General features: G+C 42.3%; 1 protein-coding gene across 2 annotated transcripts; it reads right to left on the reverse strand.

Annotated features, from left to right (window-relative positions):
- Window positions 1–1,644: 1,644 nt before the first annotated feature.
- LOC137800617 (chemokine-like protein TAFA-1) lies at window positions 1,645–24,358 on the reverse strand. 2 transcript variants are annotated; one of them, XR_011079630.1, is made up of 6 exons: window positions 23,918–24,358; window positions 22,501–22,642; window positions 4,235–4,375; window positions 2,986–3,110; window positions 2,641–2,747; window positions 1,645–2,516 (listed from the first exon to the last, which is right to left on the reverse strand). XR_011079630.1 is itself a non-coding variant. In XM_068597884.1 (6 exons), exons 2-5 carry the CDS (start codon window positions 22,640–22,642, stop codon window positions 2,715–2,717), a joined length of 441 nt encoding a protein of 146 aa, XP_068453985.1. In that variant the 5' UTR covers window positions 23,918–24,358; the 3' UTR covers window positions 1,646–2,516; window positions 2,671–2,714. The 2 variants fall into 2 exon arrangements, 1 of the variants encoding a protein (XP_068453985.1); XM_068597884.1 differs by having other exon boundaries at window positions 1,646–2,516; window positions 2,671–2,747.
- Window positions 24,359–25,187: the final 829 nt, after the last annotated feature.

Below are 25,187 nucleotides of genomic sequence, written 5' to 3' on the forward strand. Positions count from 1 at the left end.
TATACGCACAGTAAGCGGTCGGAAAAATAATGAAACAAGCGTCGAATCCAGGGAAGAAGCCCCAAAAAAATGTGTTTTTCTCCTTGGAAACATTTTTCCAGAAGATGGACGACACCCACAGCACCAGCAGTCACCCAGAGTTCCTCCTGGAATAATTTCTAAGGGGCAAGAGGCTGAGAAAGCAACGGCCAGCGTCCCACTGTGATACTGCATCAAAGTGTTGTAAATACAGGAGCGAGTCCCGTTGCCCATTCATCTCTGTGCACCGGTGTTCATAGCTTTATGTACCTGTGTCCAGAGAGCTGGAGTAACTGCAGTTGATCACCTGGGTGTCAGGTTTCAAAGATGCAAGTCTAAAAGTCTTTTTTTTCAGGTGAGATTATGATGATTAAAGGTTTGACATTTCATGCCGAGAGTAGGAATCTGCAACCTTTATGATTTTGATGAACTCCAACCATAATTACTGCGTGGACATAAAAAGACTACAGCTCCTGTGACGCATTGTTACACCAGGTCATCTGGAAACAGAAATATTGAATAAACAACAAAGTTATATCTTGTTCAAACATAAATTGCTGTCCTTATCTTCACAACATGACACATACCGTTGAGTGACAGCTTAAGTGAGGCTTGTTGCCAATTTTTCGGCATCGCTCTAAGCTTTTTGCTATTGACAGCTGTGGATTTGAAGGCATGAAACACACGGCGTGTGTCCGGGTTCGTGCGAGGCTGGATCTTTTGTTAATTGCCCGTCAACACGATTTGGAATTAGATTCACCTGTGGAGAAAAACCTTGACGTTCGGGTTTCACTTTGGCCAAATACCCCCTGTAAATCCACAACGTGTCATTTTTACACTTGCGTTTTAGTCTGATTGAATAAATGAGGTATAGTGTGTTAATTAGTGAGCTTTTGATGTAATTATTTGCAGATTGTCTTACTTTTGGAAAGCAGCAGGCGAGCTGTTTCCACCAGTTTCCAGTTGTTGTGCTAAGCTAAGCTCATTGCTTGATTAAAACTTCTATTTTCCAGACAGACATCATGACCTCAAGTAGCTCTCGGTAAGTGTTGGAGCCATATATTTTGTTTTGATTATAAATCATACCATGTAATTGATCTGTATCACCTAAAAAGAGTTCCTTTGCCATACGAATGAATCTTATATTTATATTTGAAATAATGCCTTTTTTGTGTGAATTACTTTTGCTAATGTGATCATTTGATGAGGATCAGCTGGTATAAGAGGAAGGGGCGGGACCAAATATTGTTGAATTTTATTTTCGGGACATCGGCACAGTCTTTGACCTCACGTCAGAATTGACTTCAGAAACTCAAGTCAGACTCATGATTTTCTTTGTTCGATTCAAGAGGAATAAATCGACAATTACGGAAATGGAATCAACGTCTCCAGAGTCATTATTTTTTTAGAGTCTCGTAATGTGGAACAGACTATCAACAGGAAACCAAGAACAGGCCACCGCAGTAAGAAAAAGTTGAGCTAATCTCCAAAATGTCAAAGGTTTTGGCGACTTCAGCATCAAGGTGTCCTACGAGCTGTGCGACATCATGAGCGGCTGCACTGTACCTGACGGCCTGTGAGGGCGACAGCAAGGATGCACTCGCGTGAGTTACAGGAACAGTGACTTTAATGACATTTCAGCACATATCAATCATATGTACAATATCATCTTTGAATGATTTAACACAAATAAGGCATTTCAAGTATCGAAAACAACCTACTGGTATCACATTTTTTGGTGAATCGATCCGTTTCAGGGGAGCTGACACAATACCAAGTTCGACTGGTAAAAGCCATTTAAGAGGTGATCAAAGGCATACAAGTACCATACAAACAAAATGGTAAAATGTACAGTATCAAGACACACAAAAGCTGTATTTGCAAAACGTCTTCCTCGCAATTCGTCTGTTTTCATCTTCGCATCCTTGAACTCGTCAGAATTTGGCTGTGTTGGGTTTGGTGGGGAACGAGCGGGACGGTCAAGACTGCATTCAGGGACTGGAATGATTGTTTTTCCACACCACCAAAACTAAAGTCCATGTACACAAGAAAAGGACAAACACTTCTGTACAATATTTTCCAACAATATATATGTAAAAAAAAAGAAAAAAACCTGAGGGCTGTTAACTACTGTACTCGCTCATCTCGTGTCCTTTTTGATGTATTCTTGTCTTGTTTGGCGCTTCGTAGTGAACATCTGTCCCACTGATGTCTGACGGAGGGGGCCGTTAAACGCTCTCCAGATTCTAATTCAAATGCACAGACATTCACATCCCATCTCAGAGTTGGAAAGAAATGATGAAAATATATTCATTACAAGGTTATGATGAAGTTCCCCGCAGGCATCTCGGAGCGTCAGTATTTTCGGTGGCCTCGAGCAGGATGTGCTTTATGTATTCTACATCTTTTTTTTTTTACACTTTAATCTGAGAAGTGTTCACAGTTCTCAAAGCCACAATAGTTTCATTGTCTTTGTGATAATTGGTCCTGTGACAGCGCTGAAACGAGAAGAAAAGACGTATTTAGGATGATGTGAGTATCACATAAATTATCATAAATTGTGTGTTTTGCCCTCCGCAAAGTGTAAAACAATTAACAGTTGAGAGAAATGAATTAGCATACCAGTGGCGCAGTATAAATGAAGAGGCTGACCTGCAGATTAACCTTTCCACCAGAGGCGTCCGCTCTGCAACGTGTTAATATGTTGATGTTGTGTATGGCTGAGTGTTCTGAGGAGAAAAAGAAGGAGGGGAAATTGAGGGGTTGGACCCGCTTTGTTCACATTCAGACAATTTGCAGTGAAATTCAATCGCGCTAACGACGCCGCCGCCGCCGCTGCTTTTGTTGAAGCCGAGTGTCGCAGCGCCGCGCTTCTCTCTCTCTCTCTCTCTCTCTCTCTCTCTCTCTCTCCGCTCTATCGGCCCTGTAACGTCTGGTTTCCCTGGCGGTCAAGAGAGGTTATCTTACCCTCGTGGTTTTGATCTTGTTGCCGGCGTAACACATCCAGCCGGAGTTGTCAGGAAGCGTCTTGCATTCTTCCCCCTCCAGGCAAGGCTCCATCTCACACCACCACTTCCCAATTACTATGGATGCTACAGGCAAACGGAGACAAGAGAGAGACGGTGATGCAGGTGTCTTTCACCCCTTAACAGAGTGCAAAAACCAGATTTCACAACACGGCACTTTGCGGAGAGACGGCCGGTAGGCGGCGGGGGTGTCTAATCCTTATCGTCAAATGTGTGGCGTCGAAGCCGGCAGTAAGTGATACTGTCGGCTCCGCGCGTCACGTGCACGCGCTTCTGACAACTTGTTACTGTGCAAAATGGAGGCCTATTACAATGCGGTTTTCTTTATTAGCCGCAGTCACAGGCTACATGGATGTGATTGGTTGAATCGGGGGGGCCTTTCACCGATTGAGTGGATTGGTAGCCGCGACTGTGATTTGACTTCAATGCACGCCACATTTCTGCCATCGGGAGAGAAAATTGCCTTAAATATAGGGTAAGTAGACAGTAAATGGTTTGTAATGTGTGGCAAAGGAAAAAAGGGATCTGTCAGCGCTGACATCCAGCGACCCTCTATTCCCCCTGACCGCTCAGATATTTGCAAAAGGATTTAAGATAAAAGCTGCAGGTGAGAGGTTTTCCTAAAGCCAAAATGAGTTTGAGTTGTGGCAGACCTCAGCACCAAATCCATTTCTTACAAGCGATTGAGTCTGTGTGGCAGACATTTTGTCAAAGCGTGTGTAAAACCATCGTGAAATATCTACAAGATACCTTTGTAATCAACAGCCGCTGTCCTCTGCATCTCTTTGCCTCTTCTTTTTTTTTTTTATTCTTCACTTCTTTACTCTTCCCCGAGGTGCGCTACATTCAGTCGTCGTGTGTGACTGTTGGAGTAAAGCTTCCCCCTGCAGATACCTTCTGCTGTCTGTCAGCAGCAGTATTTGGTCGTGACATTATCCACGGGAATGTTAATCTTATCTGGGACGAGGCATTGGGATGGGAGACTTGTGCTTTTACTCGAACAGATCTGTGTATCTTTACAAAACATTTAAAAAGCAGTTCTGTCAGAATTGTACTTCTTGTAAAAAAAAAAAAAGTAAATGGAAACCTTTCTTTTTTTTCCCCCCGCTGTTTTTCTTGTGCCACATTCTGCATTGTAGTAAAAAGCTTTTTCTTCTCTTTCTCTTTCTTTTATATGCTAAAACGCTCACCGTCGACGCATGAAGGTCTGTTTCTGGTGGTTCCGGCAACCTTCCCCGGCAGACAGGAACACTTGACCGTCTGAGACCGCTCCTCGATACGATTCTTGTTGCAGCACCGGTGAGCAGCGATTACTTCACATGTGCCTCCCTCTGATAAGAAAAAGAAGAGAAAAAACAGACAAACTTACATTAAATCAGCACCTCAAGGGCGAGCTTTCAGAGGACATCTGAACTCCTCTCTGTGGCCAAACGTAGACCGCCATCTGGGTTTTACTCAAATACTACTTTGACTTACTTGTACTTCACTCAAGTATGTGTATTTTAGGCTACCAATACTGCTTAACTACATTTTAGGAAGAAAAATTGAACTTTCTACTCCTCGATCAATTGTGAGAACATTGTCGTAGTTTTAGACGGCCGGTCTGACGAGACAAGATATTGTAAGACGTTATCTTGGTTTACGAGACAACATGTTCCAATGTCTTCGAGACCCAAATATTATTTGCATAAGTAACTGGCAGATTAAATGTTCAGCCTTGTCTCCTCAAAGTGACGTTCCAATTTAACGTCACGTATTTAGTCACGAGTTACGTTTGCTTTTCGACGGATTGTGAATTAGTTTCACATTAGTGTCAAAAAACACAAGACTTTCACCGAGGAGATTGTTGAATTGTCGAATGCAGACCTAAATAAAATGAATCCGACAACTCTAGTTACTGCTAACTTTATAAAATACATGGTTGAAGATTGAAACATCTGCATGCTTCCTCCAATACTCCCTATGGAAGCCCATTGCTGCCACAGAAGAAAGAAGTCATAATTATGACTACAACAAAAATTATGAGATGTCTCTTAATCTCCTCCCCGGTATAACATGCAAACTATGCAAGCTAACTGTTGACGTTTTAGCTCAACAATGATAGCATTGCTCTTAATGTAGCTGTTGCTGTGTTTCTCAAAGGGGGCGACCGCTACCACAGACTGCACAGAGCCCTAAAACAAGAAGTGATGTCATCACAGAAACAGTAACGCACATATTGTAACTGTGCACCGTGTTGTCCTCTGTCGTTTAGCACGATAGCATTTAGCTAGAGAATAAGGAACAGCAGTGAGTCTGAAGCATATTGTAGCGCCCCTTTTATCGTCTCATCCCGCTCCACAGTCGTGCATCCACACACCGAGTCGTGCTAAGCTACCAAAAAAAGATTGACGCTGAAATTTTAGTTGATTATCAATGCAGCAATGTTTTATGCCAAACTATTGGTCAGGAAAGCGAGGAGACGTTATCTTGCTCATTGTGTGGTTCATTCGGGGACAGTACACATGCTACTGTGGGCCGCTTTTTTTTTGGTCATAATTCTGACTTTTTTCTTCTTTTTTTTTCATGGTCATATGTATAGGACTTTTTAAATGTATTTTTTATCATAATTTTGACTTTTTAAATGTATTTTTGGTCATAATTTCGATTTTTTAAATGTATTTTTTGTCCTAATTATTACTTTTTTGTGGCGAAAATGGGCTTCCATAACTTACTGTCCATCCATGGTTTAAAAACAAAAAGGTATTCTACAATACTTTTATAAAAAAAAGAAACAGGGCCTCATAAATAGCATGCGTCTCATGATTAACAAAAAAATAAACTGTGAAACATTACACAAGTGAGCTGTAAACAAGAATAATTGTACTTTACACTCTTTGTGCGAGCGAGACCCCTGCAGCTTGTTCAAGAGATGTGTGAGAGCAGGCAGAGAGAGAAAAGAAAAAAAACAAAAACTCCATCTATTCGCGGGAGGAGAGGCCTGCTTCAGGGTTATCATGAATATGAACACTGGCTCAACCATGCAATTATCACCGAGCTGCTGACTCTGGCCCCAGAGGCTAAGAGGACCGGACCGAACGAACTCGACCCACCTCATCCGCTGGCCTCGCCCACCCACTGCGCTCAGACCCTCCACACATGAGGGTTGAGCAGCGAAGGACCGTCTGACAATTACACCCGTCAGCAGGACACAAGATCAAGGAGGTGGCGGAGAGAGAGAAAACGGAGAGAGAGGGTGGAGGAGAGAGAGAGAGAGGGGTGGAGGGGGGAGTAGCCAGTATTTTGCCTACAAAGTGATTTGAAGTAATGTTTGACAATGAGCTGTGGGTTTGTGAAATATGTCATGGCCAGATTTGCACATGTCGCTCCACTCCATTTGAAATATTTTGGGTTCGTGAGGCTGGAGTCAGAAGCAGCGACGCAGCGACAAAGAAAGAAAAACCGTATCGTAGTCAGAACAGCAAGTCGTAATTAAATGAACATAAAAGCCAAGCGGTGACATTGAATTGTGTTTTATGTCAACATTTTCTTATTAGCATTTAGAAAATGTTCAAAACGCACTTAATAACACAGATAACTTAGTGCAAGCGGATATTAAGACATGTTCATTCGTCAGTAACTTTAACTCCATTATTGTTCTATAAGGCATCCATATCTGGTATCTAAATAGACGATTACTGCTTGAAAACACATTGTGGCATTAGCATATGGCATCTTTCTTCTTTTCTGCATTTCGTGTAACACTGAATTACTTTAAACGCGCTTATAGATTTAATTGTAAATATTCATGCTTCCTGTTATTGCACTCTGTTTATTGTGAAATGTTAAATATTGATTGTTAAATGTTATAATCATCTCGTGCCAGGACAAATTCTTTGTATGTGAAAACATATACATGGCAATACATGGTTCTGATTTATCCGATTTGTAATCAATATATGAACATTTCATTATTAGAATATGTTAATACTTCATCCTCTTGGGCACTCATAAGTTATAGCTGTTGATAAATGTTGTATTAATGAAAGTGTGTCCATATATCTGCGATCAACATCGTGTAAACCGGTCATTAAATGTTTCTATGATTACAAAAAGCTAAATAAAGGAAGTTGAAGTCAAGTTGGTGACTGTTGGTTGGACAAAATAAATCTTGGACACTCAACTCGGGACGGTTCCATCAATAAATAAAATGTTTTTTAATTGTAGTCCTACTAATATGTCTGTGTGGATTACAAACAGCCTAACCTGAAATATATCAATCATGTGCGTAATTAAAGATCATTACTGGAAGAACAAGTAAGGAAACATTGCTTAAAAGCAACAACAATTATGTTCATTATGGACTAATATTCTCAGTTAATCAATTAATCGTTTTGTCTATAAAACGTCAAACAATAATCATCATTTCCCCCGAGGTGATGCACGATATTCAGCTTGTTTTTTTTAACCAGCAGTTCAAAACCCAAAGGAAAAACAAACAATTATTGCAAAATGATATTCTGCTAATCGACGAGGGGATTAATGTACTAATAGTTTGGCCTCTAAAATAGTTTGAAAACGACATATTCTGTGTTTAATTACTGCCTAAATGCTGATTTGGGGGCCACAATGTATTGTTTTTGTGATTAGAAGAGTGAGGACGCATCAGTTTTCGGAGCGTTTTGCAACATCGAACATTTGTGAATTGGACACGAAGTCTTAAAGAAGCTCAAAATCAGTCAGAACAGACGATGTGAGTCAGTTTCTGGATATCACTGAACCGTCCCGTGAGCTCCGGTGGGGCTCAACCAACAGCGTCCCTCTTGACCCGCTGGATAGAAGTACATCAGCGGGCTTGAATCACTCTTGATTCTTTCATTTCTCCCAAAAAAAAAAAAAATCATCTCCTTTTATGTCCATAAAACATTCAAAAGAAGTCCGAATCAACTCGGTTGCACTTCACTTGGGACTTGTGTGTGTGTGTGTGTGTGTGTGTGTGTGTCGAGCGCGGATGAGCAGAACATGTGCACTGCTGGTTGTAAATCTGCTCGTGCTGAGTTCAATTACAAAAAGGAAGAAACAGAACTAGCATCAAGGTGTTGATTGGATAAGGCGGTTCCAAGTTGCAAAATTCATAACCACATTTCCATACGGGAGGAGGAAAGAATGAGGGGAGGGCGTCATTTTCCTGCTTCTTGCCAAGTCTGACGAGTTTTTCTGGAGGAGAAGGGGGGAGAGGGAGGAGGAGGGAGGGTTATGATGACTTCTGGCTCTGCGTTTCAGAAAACATCAACAGCCTTTGGTTTAACTGAAAAATATCCAGATCTTGTATCCGGTCCGGGAGAACGTTGCCTCCTGTCTGATGCGCTCAACAAAAGGGCATGTCTGCACAACTTTAATCGTGATGTACCAGTGGAAGCAGTGGGGCATCGTTTGAAAACAACAGCCCACAGGGGTTTGTTCTTCTTAATGCATCTCCTTAATTGCATAAGACAGCCCTAGATTTCCTCTTTGATCTATTAAAAACACTCGACGCAACAGAATTAACTTGCGATGCTCGTTGCTAGCAAACAGTGCAAAAGAATCGGGATACTCTATATTTGGAAAACCATCACCTCCGACGAATACATTAAAATCAAATAAAAATGCAAATCAGTGTGGTATTTCCAGCTGGCAGGTGTACCGGGTGCCTTTTTTTTTTGTTGTTTTTTTTTTTAAACAGAAGCACTGCAAACCACGGATGAGCATTTCTCAAGTTCACCCAGCCTGCGAGTATACAACACGCTGCACGCTCCGAGACCCCGTCTCTGCATTATGAATATTTCAGAGGGAGACGGAGAACAACATGGCTGGAGATGAACGCTCTCATCAGGTGGAGGCTGGAGCCATGCAAGGGTATAATTGTTTTCTGTATTTCCATTTCCTCCCTCCCCCCCGCCCCCCATTATTAGAGACAAAGTCAGCCTCTCAAAATCGACAGCTTCGGGAGTAGCGAGCGCGTGAGCTTTTCGTCGTCTCTCCAGCGACATTTTGACGGACGGTGGGGACAAGGGTCGCGCTGAGATTGTCATCCAGTGGGGTCAAGGGGGGGCGGGGGGAGGGGTCACGCCGAAAAAGCAGAGGGTCTCAACTGGAACTGTTTGTGTTGCCATGCTCCCTTGTGCTCCTCAACTCGTTATTCACTCTGAGCCAGGACGCCTGTCAGAAAACAAGGTTCCCACCTACGAACCCGCGCCCCAACGAGGGCACCGCTCATTTTCCGGCCTGAAAAGGCTGGAAATAAAGAGTCGTAACGTTAGCTGTAGGAGTGGAGGCTTCTGTCGTGGTTTCTTGGATGATTTGTTCCCGGTGTGTCTTTTGTAGATCTCTCTCTCTCTCTCTCTCTCTCTCTCTCTCTCTCTCTCTCTCTCTCTCTCTCTCTCTCTTTGTTGATCTTTTCTGTGTGCGGGGGGAAAGAAGAAAAAAAAAATCCTCCTCCACTTGCTGTGTTTACTTTGGTCTGAATCGTCTGTCCTCATCTGCACACGCCTGTTGTACAGCCGCGTGTCCTCCATGACCGCGCTGACCATGGGCTCCTCCATAGCATTGTACAGATGTCGTCATGTCCCATTTAATATGAATTCAACATCAGTTCCCATTGAATTAGAAAGCACTTCACTGCAATGGCATGAACGGGGGGACACACTAGGGATGTGTTTGGTGCTTTGAGTTCGCAACATGGCTCTCAAGGGCTCTTTACTTAAGTTTGTCGTACTAGTTTGAATACCGGCGTTGGTACAGTGAGACTGAAGAGAACAGCTTCCTATAGAGTCGCATGATGAGAAAAACATGAGACGGATCTCTTGTTATTTCTTCTTATTCATCCTTGACCTCGGAAAGAGAAGAGAACACAGTATTTACAGCATTGATTTATTTGCGTCTCTACTTATACCGCCAGCTCTGTCCTTTTTCTTTTTCTACTTTCACCATTCAAATGATTATTTATGACTATTTTCTGTGTTTTATTGTGTTACATGTGTATTTTAACACCTGCAAGTCCATTACAACTGGAGGCTTCCGTCAACCCCTGATGAAGATGATGTGATGTGACTGTGTCTACAGCTCCATTATTTAAAATCTCCAAGATCTCCGTACCGTGCTCTTCAGCGCCCCCTGGGGCGGCGAGCCGTCGTTTCACTCATTTCCCGTGCGAACGTCATCGCAGTCGCTCGTTCAGACCGTAACACTGTACGGTTGCAAGGGCTTTCATCAGCGAGCCGCACGCTCAGTCACAATTGTGTTACCTCATTCGGTGACTTGACAGACTTTCATTTGAATGAAAATCCTTCTTTAACTTGGAGAGAATCGTTTGAGTTGTAAAATGCAGACGCGGAGGAAGGAACTCAGCCTTTAGTTCCGAAAGGAACGTCGCAACTAAACCGTGTTGTGAGATCGTTTTGTTAACCCGCCATCTCCAAGGTCAAGAATGCTTCAATAGCGGATGCTTCAATAGCGGATGCTTCAATAGCGGCCCGTCTAATGATTTTCTCATCATGTGACTCTATAGCAAGCTGGAAGACTCTCTCCTCCAAGTCTGATGCTTTTTCACTGTTAAAAAAAACATAATAGAGCTTAACATCTAACTTTTGATTGCCCTTTTGGAAAGGAACATGGGTTGAATTACAAAAACCCCAACATATTTTGCCACATATGTGGTAACATACAAAGTATATGTTAATTATATTTCAGCCCAAACTCTAACGTCATACCAAAATAATCTTTTCGTGGACTTCAAATCTAATTTATTCTATTCAGCATGGCTCCTTTTATGTCTGCAAAAAGAGTTAACAGTGTGTTGACAGTAAATAAATTGAATACTGAACACTAAAATGACTATGTACAACATAACAAACCCCCTCTGACGCGCTACGCAACTTCTCACAGAGGGATCTGCTTTGTGCACGTCTCACATGGAAATTTGTCAGAGCACTTAACGGTAATGCTATTATCTACACAAATGACAACACCTGGCAGCGGCAGTGTCTCAGCTGCTGAGTGCCGTCGAGTCCACGGTCTCTGGCACAATGAGTCACGCTGGAAGCCAACAACGCCGCATCAAAATCGGATGAGTTATGGACAGCAAGCCCCGGGATGAAGGCAAGCGCTGTCAAATCATGCGTGACATGAACGCGTGGCGGCGATTCTGAAATTCCTGCGGATCTGCGGTTCTGCCTGCCTAATGAATGTGGGCAGAGTTCTTGTGGGACCAGTAAATGGTTCTTCAAATGTGATGTAACAAGCCATTGCACAGAGGAAAATGGTCAGTCTGTCTCAATAGAAACGTCGGTATGCAATAAGTATGCGATGACTCGCTGTCTGCTGTAATGAGCCCGGGCTATGCGGCTTGTCTCTGGAGATCCCGATAGCAAGTATATCGTCTGAGTATCTCTCTCTCTCTCTCTCTCTCTCTCTCTCTCTCTCTCTCCCTGCCATCTGTTCCAGGCGTTCGACACTGTGTGTACATGAAAAAGTACTATATGTGCAATTTACACAGGGATTCTGTACATTCATCATTTGAGTAAACCTAATAACCCAAGTGAAATATGGATCTAGCGTACGACTGAAAGGACGGCTGTGAGAGTCACCGTTACTTTCCGCGTGCAAACCAAATGGAAAGCCGGAGGGACTCAATTTAGCAGGTAACCATCTCTCTCGGGATTTGGATTCCGGTGATTGGCAGCCAACGGTACTATTTGTACACCCTGTACTGAATGTGCTCACACATTTAAGTGCTATAACGGATAACTGTATGACATCTGAATGTACCGGTATAGTTCCCTTCAAGCCCATGCTGCAAACTCCAGTTCTGTACAACATGCGGTAATTTTTTTTGATAGCTTAAAAGTAATTTATAAGTGACAGCAGGTCCTGGTTTCCAAACCACAGCAGTCCGTGTTTTAGAACAGCATGCCTGTCACCTTTTAATGGGAAATGCATCCAAGGTGACCCATAATAGGCTCCACTTTCTCTCTGTGCATGCTCTCTGCAGACATCCAAGCCAGCAGGCTACAGCAGTTCTGTCGCTGACAGGAAATGGGAGCGCTAGATTAGAGAATGTCAAATTAATGCAGATGAAAGACAGTGAGAGGTACAAAACATATGACTGCGTGGTGTCAAATTGAGTGACTATTTTTTTTTTTTCTTTCCTTTTTTGCTTCAGTGAAAAACATCTGAAGCCCGCGATTTACTGTTGTTATTCTCCACAAATGCCGGGGTGAAAGTGAGTGACATATTGCTCGATAAACAGCGAGGCAAATTTGTTTTCAGGCTCAAGAAAATGCAGAGGACTTGTGTGTGCTGGTGTGAACCAGCGTAAACCGCTTGAGTAAACTTGAGAATTCAAAAAATGCTTTGAGAATTAACAGCGTTTGGGGGGGGAAAAAGCTTCAGATAGCAAAGGTGTCAACACTCGAGGATATTTTTTTCTTAACAAGCTGGATTCGCTTTTTTTCCAATGCACGTGTGTGTTTTTAGTTAACACGTGAATGTATGAGTGTGTGTGTTTGTTTATAGGAGAGACTGCATGTGTTTGCTGGAGAGAATCAGAACAATTTACAAAGCATACACAACTACTATTTGCTCCCATAAAAACAAAAAATCACTGTCCATGACAATAAAAGCAGAGAAAAGTCTTGAAATATGGCTGGCGGTTTTGACAGCGTGTCACACGAGGAGGCCGTAAGATTGGTCCTGTGCACTGGGCCAAAGATGGGTGATGCTATTGAAATGCAAAATGACTACACACAGAGACGTGCTGGTGTTGTTTCAAGATGCATGAAGACTGCATGGAACAGAGGAAGCAGTGAGTAGTAGAGAACGGATTTCCACATTTGCATATGAGCCTCAAAGTCTGTCCTCTCGGTTGTCACACTCAGCTCAGGCCCAGGACGCCACGACTCCGGTCCTGATCAAGGACTTTAAATGCCATTCTGATTCGCGCAAGAAAAATGCCCCGTGGTTATTATTTGGCTTTCACGGGTAGAGATTGTGGGGCTTGTTGAGCACGCCAGCGATTCACTGTACAACACCAATCACACAGCGGCTTTTTCATGTCCATTAAACACATGCAAACAAAGACACTCGGTCTCCGCTATCCTCCTCTGACCCTCATCCACATCCCAGCTTTTTGAAATGGAAAAAAAAATGATAATATAAAAACACGTCTTCTGTCAGCGCGATGTCACTCATTTTTTAAATGTCAAGCTGTTCCCGTCCTTTCAATCTGAGCCCTTTTTCCCCAACTGGCAAATGTCCAGAACTGGTATTTCATATTTTTAGATCGCCCCGCGCTGATGAAACGCTCCCATTCAGAAGGAAGAAAAGGAAACAGAGATGGAGTCGGAGTTAGAGAGCCTTTAGAGAACAGCTGCTAGCCTCGGATGTGACTGCTGGCCTTCTCGTTGCCAGACAGACAATTCACGCAGCGCGCCAATGCGCCTGCAACGTGTAAACCCTGCATTTACGCATAACACAAAAAAGAAGCTAAATGACCTTTCCGTGCCGTACGACGGACGCCGAAGGGTCGGCCGCGACGATTACGCAACACCTGCGAGCTGATGAAGGGAGAAATTGGCTGGCGACGGTTCTGTACTTTGATTCCGTCTGATGCAACAGAGCCGACGGTGTCACATGTTCAACATTGTGATCACATCTAATTGCAGTTAAAGCCGGTATCGAACATGTGTCGCTGTGTGCTGAAATCTTTTCACTCCTTATGTAACATGTTTTAAATAGATGTGGGATAGATTTTGTTGGATTACAAGATACAATATCAGATTATATGATCCTTTTTTTTTTAAAAGGAGTATGTACCTTTTATCTTGTAATTTCATCTCGAGAGGCAGGACATGAAATGTTTCAGTCAGTTCTGCCATTGTGTTGTTTTTTTTTGTACCCAACTTTCACACATGCATAGTCCAGTCTCTCCAGGAAAGGTAATTGGATCTTTAGTGTAAATATGCCGGATGACTTATGGCACACTGAGGGGATATTAGAGCAGGAAAAAAAACCTTAAATCTGAAATGGAGCCTGATAAAGCCAATATTAATTACTTTGCTTAATACTCATACTATCCTCCCCCTTGGAACCAATTAGTAAGTTGAGATGCCTCTTTTCAGTTTAATGAGGTCTAAGTACTGATAATGAATTTCATATTCCTGCCAAGCATTTGAAATAGGCTTGTGAAATCACAAAGGCATTGCCATATGAAACGATCTCTCAAGCATCATTCACATTCTGCAAGAAGCAATTCTTTTAATAAGAAAATGAAAAAAAGAGGATATAAGATGTCTTTTTCACCACTACAAATACAGAGGATTTTTTTTTTTAAAAAGTATTTTTTTCCTTCACACTGGGGATGTTGGATATGAATGACATGCAGATGCTCAGAATTTACAGACCCGATTGTCACGGCATTGTAATAAACGATGTGACTCACAAGTGAGCTGCCAAATATTTTTAAAAGAAACACACACACACACACACACATATTCTAAATCTCGCCACGAACGGCCAAACAGTGAAGTGACAAAAGCCCTGTTCATCATCTAAAGAGCAGCGAGAGCCTGAAGACTGCCACACCTTGTAAAATCCTCAACAAAGGAAGGAAAAAAGGGACAAAAACGCCTCGTTTGCAAACTTGTTACATCTCTCTTCATGTAACGTGGGTGAACAGGAGAGGCATGGCAGCAGAGCAGCCTTTTACCTCGGCAGGAACGATCCTCAGTGCACACAAGGCGAGGAGGTCTGAGCTTCGCTGATACAATATTTACGAATAGTGGGGACACAAAGCTATCATTAGTTTAGCAGTATATTTTCTTTCATGGGAATCATGTTGAATTAAAGAGGAGCAGTGAACCCACACGGGCTTGTGTGCAACCACTAACATCTGCAATTACTGTGAAGGGTGGTGACAATAGGATGCTTTCCATTGTGAGGGCTTGTTTTGGTTCTCTGGCATTGGGAACAAAAGATAAAAGAGGTTGGATTGATTTTCTTTCTCTTTTTTTTTGTTTTGTTATTAATCAAGAGACATTGGAAGTGCTATTGTTGGGCCTTCACTAGAGTCTGTTTCCATATAACTTAATTGGTTTTGGGGTGTGACATCAAAACCCAAGACTAATTGGATGGAGGTACGGTGCAGATAAAGATCTTCAGATTTGTGGCGTTCACTTTCATTTTTTAATTAATGAAAAGACGTTCTTTCATTAACACTCAATTACTTTTTGCTCCTGCACAGGTGATGTGTTTGTAAGCCCCCAGATGTTAACCTTTTGGAGACTCCTCCCGCTCCCAGCATGCCCCATTCACAATTGTTTGGCATAAAATACGGAATCTTTCCATTTTTGAACCAAACAACACAGTTTTTAAACTGAAACTCCTTCGTAAAAGGCCAACACTTTGTTTCATTGTGATTTTTGTTAAGTCCTAATCTTTCAAAAAGGTGTCTTATTGACCGCTCAAAGAGGCATTTTTGGGGAATCTGGCTCATATCATGCTGGATGTTCATAGTTCCGATCAAAATATCTTTTAAAAGTGATTTTTTTTTGCAGATATACATTTTTTTCCAAAGACTTTGCTGAATAAATACATACAATAAACACAAGTATTGGAATTGACTTGGGATTCCTACCACGACTCAAACACAGGTAAAAAAAAGAGGTCTGGAGCCAAAATTGGTTCCACAGTTTTCAATGTGTTAAGAGATTATAAAGCTAAGTAGCAGGCGTAGAGTGAACGAGCCTGTCGGGAACGGGGTCAGGGACCATGGACCAGAACGTCTGCATGAAGGGACCGCAAGATGTCCTGTTGCAAAGCCACTCACACTCAATGCAGAGACAGCCGGGTCCTTTTCTACCCAGATCACAAACCACAAAGAGCAGGAAAAGAAACAGTTAAAAAAGAGAAGCGCAAAGGGCCCGCCCATTGCTTCATTACCTGTCTGTGGCTGGGAGCTACTGGGACCTAATAATAGCAGCTATTTTTTTCACTATTATTTCACACCATATTTTAATTTGAACTAATTACAAAAAATACGTACCCCTTCACAAAAGTGTATTTAACCCTGGTCTAAAAGCAGAGGCACAATTCACAATAGCGGCAGTTTAAAACTAATTAACCTAACACCATCATTACACATTCATCAATATGAAAGATGAACGTATACATAAAGTCTATTAAGACACCGATGATTTATTTATTCGTGAAGTTCTAAATGTTTTGCAGCTTCCAGAAAACGGTCTAATCTGGCCAAGAACCCTTCTTTAGTTTGCTGTTTTCACTCAACAAAAACACTACTGTCTGTTTGAGCTGAGCTTTGTTTTGGACTATTTCTGGATTCAAGCAAACTGAATGCTTTTATCAGGACTCAGGGTTTCAGAGTCAAGTATCCTTTAGCTATGTCGCTGTCACAACAACATATTTAGAAAACTGCTGCTAACTACCAAACAAAACAGGGGTCTTAAAATCTTGCTTTTTTTCCACCCAACAGAGCAAAGTGGTTTATAAAAGATCAACTATTAATGCGGTTCTGAGGCAATTTGTGTTCTGCGGTTATTAAAACTACAAACCTCCTTATGTGCACTCAGGATTTATAATTTTTTTAGGGCCAGGGGCTGCAATTTCTGGTAGCGGTGCCGTAACATGAATGTACCCCCATGCTTACTTGTAACGGTATATTCCCCCACGAGCTATTTGGTTTATTCAATTAATCTTATTAGTGTAATACCCCCCTTCTCACAGTTTATATCTTACACATTGCAGGACATGTTCTCGAAAGTGTGACATGCAGAATACAAATTTGGAAGTGCACAAGTGGTTAGCTACAGCGTAGCTCACGTATCGCTGTTTAGCGTTGGTGTTTCTTAACCTTGAAACTTTCACCTCGGCTTTTTAGAGACCTGATATCAACAACATTAAAGCCTGTACTGTAGCATCTAATGGATTCAATTAAGTCGTTAAGTCCCTGCTGTTGTTTTAATCTATTTGTTTTTAACAATTCTCTTATATATCACAATGTTGACGTTGTTGGAAATAATGGTTTCGTGGATGTCAATGTGATGAACAAACGTGTATCTAGCTAACTGATGGAACGTGCTAAGGACCGCATCAGCTGTACATTGTGTTTTTGTATAACGTGTCATTTGATTATTCATGTCGTTTAAGAATATATATTTTTTATCGCTATTGTAAGCGGCGTGGGTGTTTGATCGGGAAGAAATCTGTCCGACAAGTTCTGGGTTTTCCTCATAACTTTAATGAAGCTCCAACACTCCAACCGCACCGCCAAGTCCACGCTCTCTTCTTCCCTTCCCTCTTCTTCTCCCCTCACTTTGCCCTTTCACCTCCAGACGCCCGAACAGCACCGACTAGTGGTCATCACTCATAAACGCAATTCAGTTTACAATATTCCCCCTCTTCCATAATTGTTTCATTTACCAAAACTGTCCAAAATACTGTCTGTAAACCTTGAGTCCAGGTAGACGTTTGTGCTGAATCCGAAGATGTTCCCTCCAGTGCGTTCCTGACATCTTCCATTCACAAGAATTGGCCGGATGGACAGACTACCCAAACACATAATGCCTCTCGTGGCGGCCATGACCCGACCTTTGATTGTGACTGCCTGCTGGCATCCTCACTCACACTCTTAGGGGTCACGAGTGATAACACAGTTGAGTGCGTCGTCAACCCCCCCAGCCGCTACGCTTTGTGTCTAGCGACCCGGAAACTGTTTGCTTGCTACTGTTATTGTTTAGGATGGTGTGTTTGGCTAATTGCTAATAGCTAACAGAACTATCAGTACACACACTGCTGAGTACCTCTCAGCTCTTTTTTGTTGGGGTTTGTTTTTGGACGGCGTGTTTGGCTAACCACCAACGGCTAACAAACCCACCAGTAAACACACTGGTGTTTACTATACCTTTGTTTTCGACACGTTTGTGTGAAAATTTGCTATTTGACTGTGTCCAATGTCTGTCCGAATGTGGGTTGCAGTCGCGCCGCACAGCAGTGATCGTTGAAGACATAGCTGAAGAAGATCCGCACGCTACTGGAGCACCTTTCTACAGTACTTGAATTGGACTGCTTTTTTTGAACAGAGGTATATTTCTGAGGTGGGAATCGGAATCACTTGCCGGAGCCCGTTCATCACTCAACACATTGTTAGAGAACCTGCTCTCTTTTTAGGCCCCCAAGGGCCCCACTACAATCACACTGCCTGCACTGTCTTTATTTACTCCCCTGATCTCATATCTCGATATGCAGGGAGCATAAATTGTGTGTCAGGCTGAAGGTTTATATTGTCAATCAGATGTTCTGAGTTGTTTACAGACAATGCTTTTTTCATTTTGTGTGGTGTTCACTTTTTTGTTACTCAGCAGGTGTTGTGGGTCTGTAGGACATGCTGTATTTTGGGGGGTTTTAATTCAACGCAATCAAACAATTTTACGTTAAAATACTCAACAGATGTTTTCTTCATCCCAATTAGAAACAATATAAACAGCAAATATGGTTAATAATTTGATTCAGGTACACAATTTCTACACTTTTATTAACCTGGGTCCAATAGACCCAAACACACTGTATGTAATATAAATGTGTAGGAGGGGTTACGAATGAAAATGTGTCTGATATATGTTCTTCACAGAAAATGAGCTCAGGCCAATAAGTCTGAGTTTGAAAAAATAATGAATCATATTATTTTTGTTTTGATGAAGAATGAAAACTAAATTAAAAAACACAACCGTGACCCCGACACTGCGACGTGTATCGAGCTGTCAACTTTGTCTGCATTTAACACCCCTTGTATTAATGCTCAGGGATTCTAGGAAATAAACAGCTGGTGTAGTCAGCTGGTGTAGTGTTGTGAGAAAAAGCTAGCTAATTAATTAAGCTGTGGGCCAGAGAAATTCATTTTGCATATAAGCGTTGTGACCACAAACCATAGCCCCTGCACAAAATTGGCTGAAAGTCCTCAATTAAACATGCAGTTTAAACAAATATCCACAAGCTTAGAGAAGCTCTCTCTTATGAATAATTCATAGCCTGGAAGAGGAAATAAATGGGAAATACTGAAATATGTAAAACCTATTTGTAGCTGTGAGCATATAGTAATAATTAGGCCACTGATTGTACTTAGATTCATTTACTTAAATATGTATTTTTCTTTCAGGGCTAACCGAGGAAATGACATGAATAGTTTATTTCTGGTAAAATATACCAGCCTTGCCTCTCCTGTCCACAGAGCCAATAAAGCAAAGGAAATCCACTCTGAAGTCTGTGTAGAGGAAGTTTCTGGTGTTTTACAGAGTGGTCAGGGGTCCTTTCGGGCATCTCAGTGGCATGTGTAACAACATCAGGACAAAGTGGGTTTGCAGAGCTCCAGATGTGGAGAGGCCTCGGGCTGAGGCTGCACGCCACTTCCCATTGGCACTGCAGTGGAGCAGCAATGACACTAGTGAGAGCATGGTTGAGAGGAGGTCTTTGGGAGGGGTGGAGGAAGATGTATGTCAAAATAATATGCCTGCAGGATGCATTATATAAGGCTATTAAATCGTCAGTGTCTCAAATCGTGCACGGAGGACACAACCTTTGTTTGTGACAGCCGTGAATCCATTTTTCATGTTTGTTTCATTGTGAGCTTTACCAGCGAGTGGTTTCTTTTGTTGGAGTGCATTGGAGGGAAACAAAAGCCCTGATCCTTTAGTCTACTTCTCATTAAAGCTCCTGAAGGGGAGACTTAAGAGATTTGAATTATAGTTTCGCTCCGGAAAAGAAATCCTCCATATTCTAGAAGAGAAGTGATATTATATTTGCTTAACATTGAAATTACATCTGTGTTGAAAAGGTAACTCCTTAAGCGGGACAGACAGGACTGAGGAGGGAGGGCACCTCGCCGGCTACAGAGGACTATCATAGTGGTGTGATGCGAGTGGAAGACAGTGAAACGGATATCACACAGAGTAAAGAATTTATGACTTAAGTCTGAATAAATTATAATATACTGTGGATACTTACAAGTGAGTTACTTCTGCTTTTATCCCCGGTTCTGCTGCTGAATATCTTATCTCTATAGGCTTGTTCACTCGCAGCAACACACTTTACAGCAACCACTCGGCAGGAGATTATCCGCACAGCGTTGAGGCTAAATGACCTTCTATTTATGAACAGGTTGACCCCGCAAAGCCGACTGTTGGTAGGAGTAAGCAAGGAGCAAGGCCACCTCAGGCAGCCGCGATACTTTTTGTCTCTGTTATCACCTGCACATGATGCACTGCATCACCAACGGCAGGATTTCTTGCTGCTCCACACACTCATTGCCCCTTTGTTCTCTATGCAGTGAGCGCACATATCAGTCTTACCAAATATCATACAAGGGCTGTGATGTTACTCCTGACAGAGTGAGTTGTCACACGCGCAAAGCATATTTTCAGTCCGGATTAAGTTTCAAAATCGATGCGAAGTGGGAGTTTATTTTCCTGTTCAGAAAGTCGACGTTTTATATAAGGAGAAATCTGCTTCTATGGTTTCCGCTGGATCTTTCCAGGGGTCGAGAAACGCATGACCCCTGAAGCAACATCTCTGCACTTTACAGACACACAACAAACACAATCTTCTTTCTTTTGTGCCCAGTTCACGCTCTTTGCACCAAATAAATGCAGCACCTTATGAATCATACCGCAGAGAACACCTCTGTCTCCACACAGGAAGGCAGAGAACACCCCGTAAGCATTTCTAAGAGAGTGGCAGGCAGCAATCTGTAAGTCGAGCTGGGAAGCCGGCCGCCTCGTCCGAGTCACTGAGCACATGCAAGCACCTACTCAAGGGTCATCCAGCTAATGGACTTCTGGACACACTATGGCTAAGGCTGTCAATATCTTAGTGCACGAGTGGATCAGTTGCTTATGCGTTGTCAAAAGTAATTATCACCGAGAACACGTTTGGAGTGAGCAACACAATGCCGCACTTAAATCTGCAATCTTCCTTTCTCGCCTGTCTTTTCACAATACGGGTGTTTACATTTAACACTTATAATTCATTGGGTTTGTGTGTGTTGACAGTGTCTGAACATCAGTTCTCACTTTGGCTATTTCCAAATTTGCTCCACGTGATTGATTTAGTTTTCTCAACAACATCCTCCAATAGATCTAAATTTCTATTGGCAAGGACAAAACTGAACCCTCTGGCCTCTGTAATCTCGATTTCCGCTAGTAATACCAGCCTCTGTGAACTTTGTGGCATTTCGCTGCCTTTAATGATTGGCCCAATGGTCTGCAACCAATGGCCTTCTTGCCACCAATTCATGACCCGTCAACCCCAATCCTCCCACCAATCCAACAGGCACACGGCACACGGCACAGAACAAATGTCCCAGTGTCAGAATCAATCCAGACAGGCTTCCCATCTTCCTCTCATAAAACTGGCATCTCATTTATCCAGGAGTGAGGACTAGCCATACTATGGTAAATGGAACGACAGCGCATTTACACTTTTAGTGGCAGAGGGTCCGGAAGGATTCAAGTTGTTCGCTTTGAACTCGTTTTCTCCATAGATGTACCTGAGTGCACATTTGAAATATTAATTCCCTTTTGTTGACAAGAGACCACTTTTTTTTTCAGAAGATATCTTATTTGCGTGTGTATTTGTCTTTTTCTTTTTTTCTTTTTTTAAATGTTCCCCTCCAATACACATGTGCATACGTGAGTAATGAAATGAAGGTGTTGGAACAGAAAGTCTTCTGACTCGCAATATTGAGAGTATTGAAAAGACCTCTTGCTGATATGCTTGAGGTGCACCGGCGCATAGAGGAAATAGCAGACACCGAGGACCTGCACGCTCAAGCAGCTACTTCTCCCTTTGAAGTTCTGACAGCATTCGGCTTCCTCTCCTCTGTTCAATCCTGAGATCATAATTATTTACCATAACCACGGCAGGCGCGCGGGCTCCTGATGAAAACAGAAGTTCGACTGCGATGATTCGGTCCTTTTCTATTCAGTGCAATTTCACAGGGACCACAATCGCACAGATCAAATTGAGAAGGAGCAGTGTAGCATGAATATCAGCTTTAATAGCTCGAGAAGGAAAACGCAAAAGGCATTCTCTGTCTGCGTTTGTGATCTTCAGTATAGAAATTCTCCTGCTATCAAGGCCGAATCCTAATGAAAAACAGCCCCTGTAAAATGTGCTCGCTGAATAATTGGTTGTTTATCCAAGCTTAACCGATAATATATCAATGAGTGTAATAAAGTCAAGATGGACATATAAAACCCACAACAAGATCAAGTGCTGTTGTTATGTCTGAGCAACCACAGCTGTGATGCAACAATAACCGCGCGGTTATTGTCGGTGGCAGCAATTGGAAAGATGACACTTAAAGAAAACATTTGCGTCTCATTGTAAATGCTTTCGAGAGCTGTGTGGTGGCCACAAGAAAAGGACTCACCGATCATGTGGATGGTGGTTCGTCCAGGCCTCGTCCCATGATGCTGCTGGATGGTGTCGTAGAAAGTGGCCTGACACAGCTGAATGGCAGTCACACTGACCCAGAGGCACAGGCAGAGCAGCCAGGACATGACAGGACACATCTGCAAAGGACCGGCAGAGGTGGAGTCAAAGCCAAATACATCATGTTCTCAACCTGTGACCTTACACCCCTCCAACACACACACACACACACACACATACACACACACACATACACTTGTATCCCCCAAAAAATAATTAATCCAAAATGAATACATTTCATGATTTTGTACAAGCACTCTGGTCTATAATTGGCCTTAACGCCACTCAGTCGAGTCTTTTAGTCATTGGAATTCATCATTAGCATGATTACATAAGTATGACTTCTTCGCTGTTTCGTCTTCCTAGTTTGCCCTGTCTTGTCCCTGAGCCACAACGCTGCAAATGTGGAGTGATCCCTGGGGAGTTTTTCCCATGCAGCAGAGATTTCCCCTGACAGGATGACTCCCTTCAACTCCTGAGCTGTGCTCCTGCCTCAACACCTAAATCAAACTTAAAGAAAGATACGATTTTTTTTTTTTTTTTCGCAAGCAGCTGGCTGCCAAGGCTTTTCTGTATCTGTCAGAATAATGTGACAGTGACACAGCAGTAATAGGAATCAAAAGCCTTGTAATGTTTCACCAGACTGCTTAGAAAATAAAAAAGAGGGAAAAAGAAATAGAGCAGCGAGGTATTCTCCTGGTCATTGGAGAAGGAAAGGTGGCTGTGAAGGAAATCTATGAAGGTGAAAATATACAAAATGTTTCAGCAGCAACAAATTGCCAGCAAGCATTAGATGAGCAACCATATTTTTTAAATGCATTCATTCATATTAGCTTTTGTAAACATGTACTACATATATATATAGAGAGAGATTAGGTTATGATTCAGCATGATAATGAATTGTTTCAAGTGCATGAAACTTTTATCAAAAATATATATATTGCATCCGTTATGCTATTAATATGAGAAGTGTATTCTCCAGCCTCCACTCGCGAGTGCAGAGTACTTTTTTCAGCCCTCTCACATTTGCATTGTGTTTTAAATCATCAAAAGTAGCATACGTAGCTGAGACAATTGCAAAATTGCTGAATGAACATTTTAAAGGAGATTTTGAAATTCTCTGTATAATAAAAGGAAATCATATCGTGGAATAAAATACCGGTAAAAATGCTTTGTCTATTTCAACAATGTGCCATGTAATATACAGTAATTATATGTGCATAATTCACATTTTTCATTTAAATACAAAGTGATTTTCATGGTAATAAATGTATGATTTGCCGGTTTTCTGCAAAAAGCTAAAGCTCTTAACAATGGCATGCTTTATTATGAGAAAGGGGGGAAAAAAATCTTACCTGAGCAATCCAACAAAGAGTGTATAAATATCTCAACAAAATGACATAAATCCATCCATAATGCTGCTCATGTTGATCCCATCCAATAACTCTGAATTTAGCTCGAGGAGGGAACTCCAGTGACTCTGCCTCCGCGCTCCACACTTTGATAGCAACAGTCCAGTGATTCAGAAATGACCGTCAAGCCGGAGTCAGGAAATAGATTTACAGCTCTTTCAATTCCACCTTTGAAATATCACTGCATCCCCTTGAGGAGCGGCTCCCACTGACACTGAATTCATTTGCCCCTTCGCATTTACAGGCACGTGCCGAGTGCTCCTTAATTAACTGTAGTGGAATCTCTCCATTCACCGTCTGCATCCTTCCAGTGAGAGGCAGCCTCTGAGCAGCGACTCTCGCCGAGTCCCCCCTCAGCGAGCACTAAGAAACAAATGTGCCCGTGCAGCCTCGCTGTGTGTAAAGACTGTATCACATGTCTTAAAGCCAGACTGCCTCTGGATGAGATGGCATGGTGGGACTCCACCTGATCATATGCTTCTGACAAATGCAAATCAGGGGAAACTGGCACCCCTCTCACGTCACTGTGACCACATGATTAACGATTATTTACATTTAGAATGGATTTCTGAATCTAAGGAGTTCTAGAATGCTCCCGAGGGAACGTTTCCTTTTATTTCCTTTCCTTTTTTTCTGTTGTCAGTTTCTACTCTGCCGCACATAAAGAGAACTAAGAACATGATTAATAATTTTTTTTTCAAGTGAGTAAAAGTTATTCCAAGAAACTTAACTAAGGGAGTCAGGGGTGTCATATTGGCAGACGCAAGCGCTTGAGGAGGGAAATAAGTAAACCCTTGGTCCTTAGCTTTACCTTTGTGTCGTTAGTGGAAGGTGCAAAAAAGAAGATTAGGAAAGAACATGTTTTTGCCAGCTGAAGAGGAAGTTGAAAGCAGATTGTGACAAAAAAAATAATAATGTCCATTCCGCTGAAGGTAATCTTCGCCTACAGTGAGGGAAAGGGGTTCGTCACTGGTTGATGGAGATGTAATTGTAAGAAAAGAAGGGGAGTGAGTGCTGTTCTGAGGAGTAAATCAACGGCGATTTGCATGTGTGGGAAACTGCTCCATCCGCCCCATTCCTCACCTTTCAACTACATGGTGAGCTCTAGTTTTGCATTGTGTCTGGATTTTTTTGATTTTTTTATCGCTGCCATGCAGAACATGCCCAAGGCCTGCGTCTCACACTGCCATCTCTACGGCATAAAGACTTCACA

Source organism: Clinocottus analis, unplaced genomic scaffold (assembly GCF_023055335.1).
Source record: "Clinocottus analis isolate CAN_PGR_092001 unplaced genomic scaffold, fCliAna1.0.p SCAF_4, whole genome shotgun sequence".
NCBI classification, from domain to species: Eukaryota; Metazoa; Chordata; class Actinopteri; order Perciformes; family Cottidae; genus Clinocottus; species Clinocottus analis.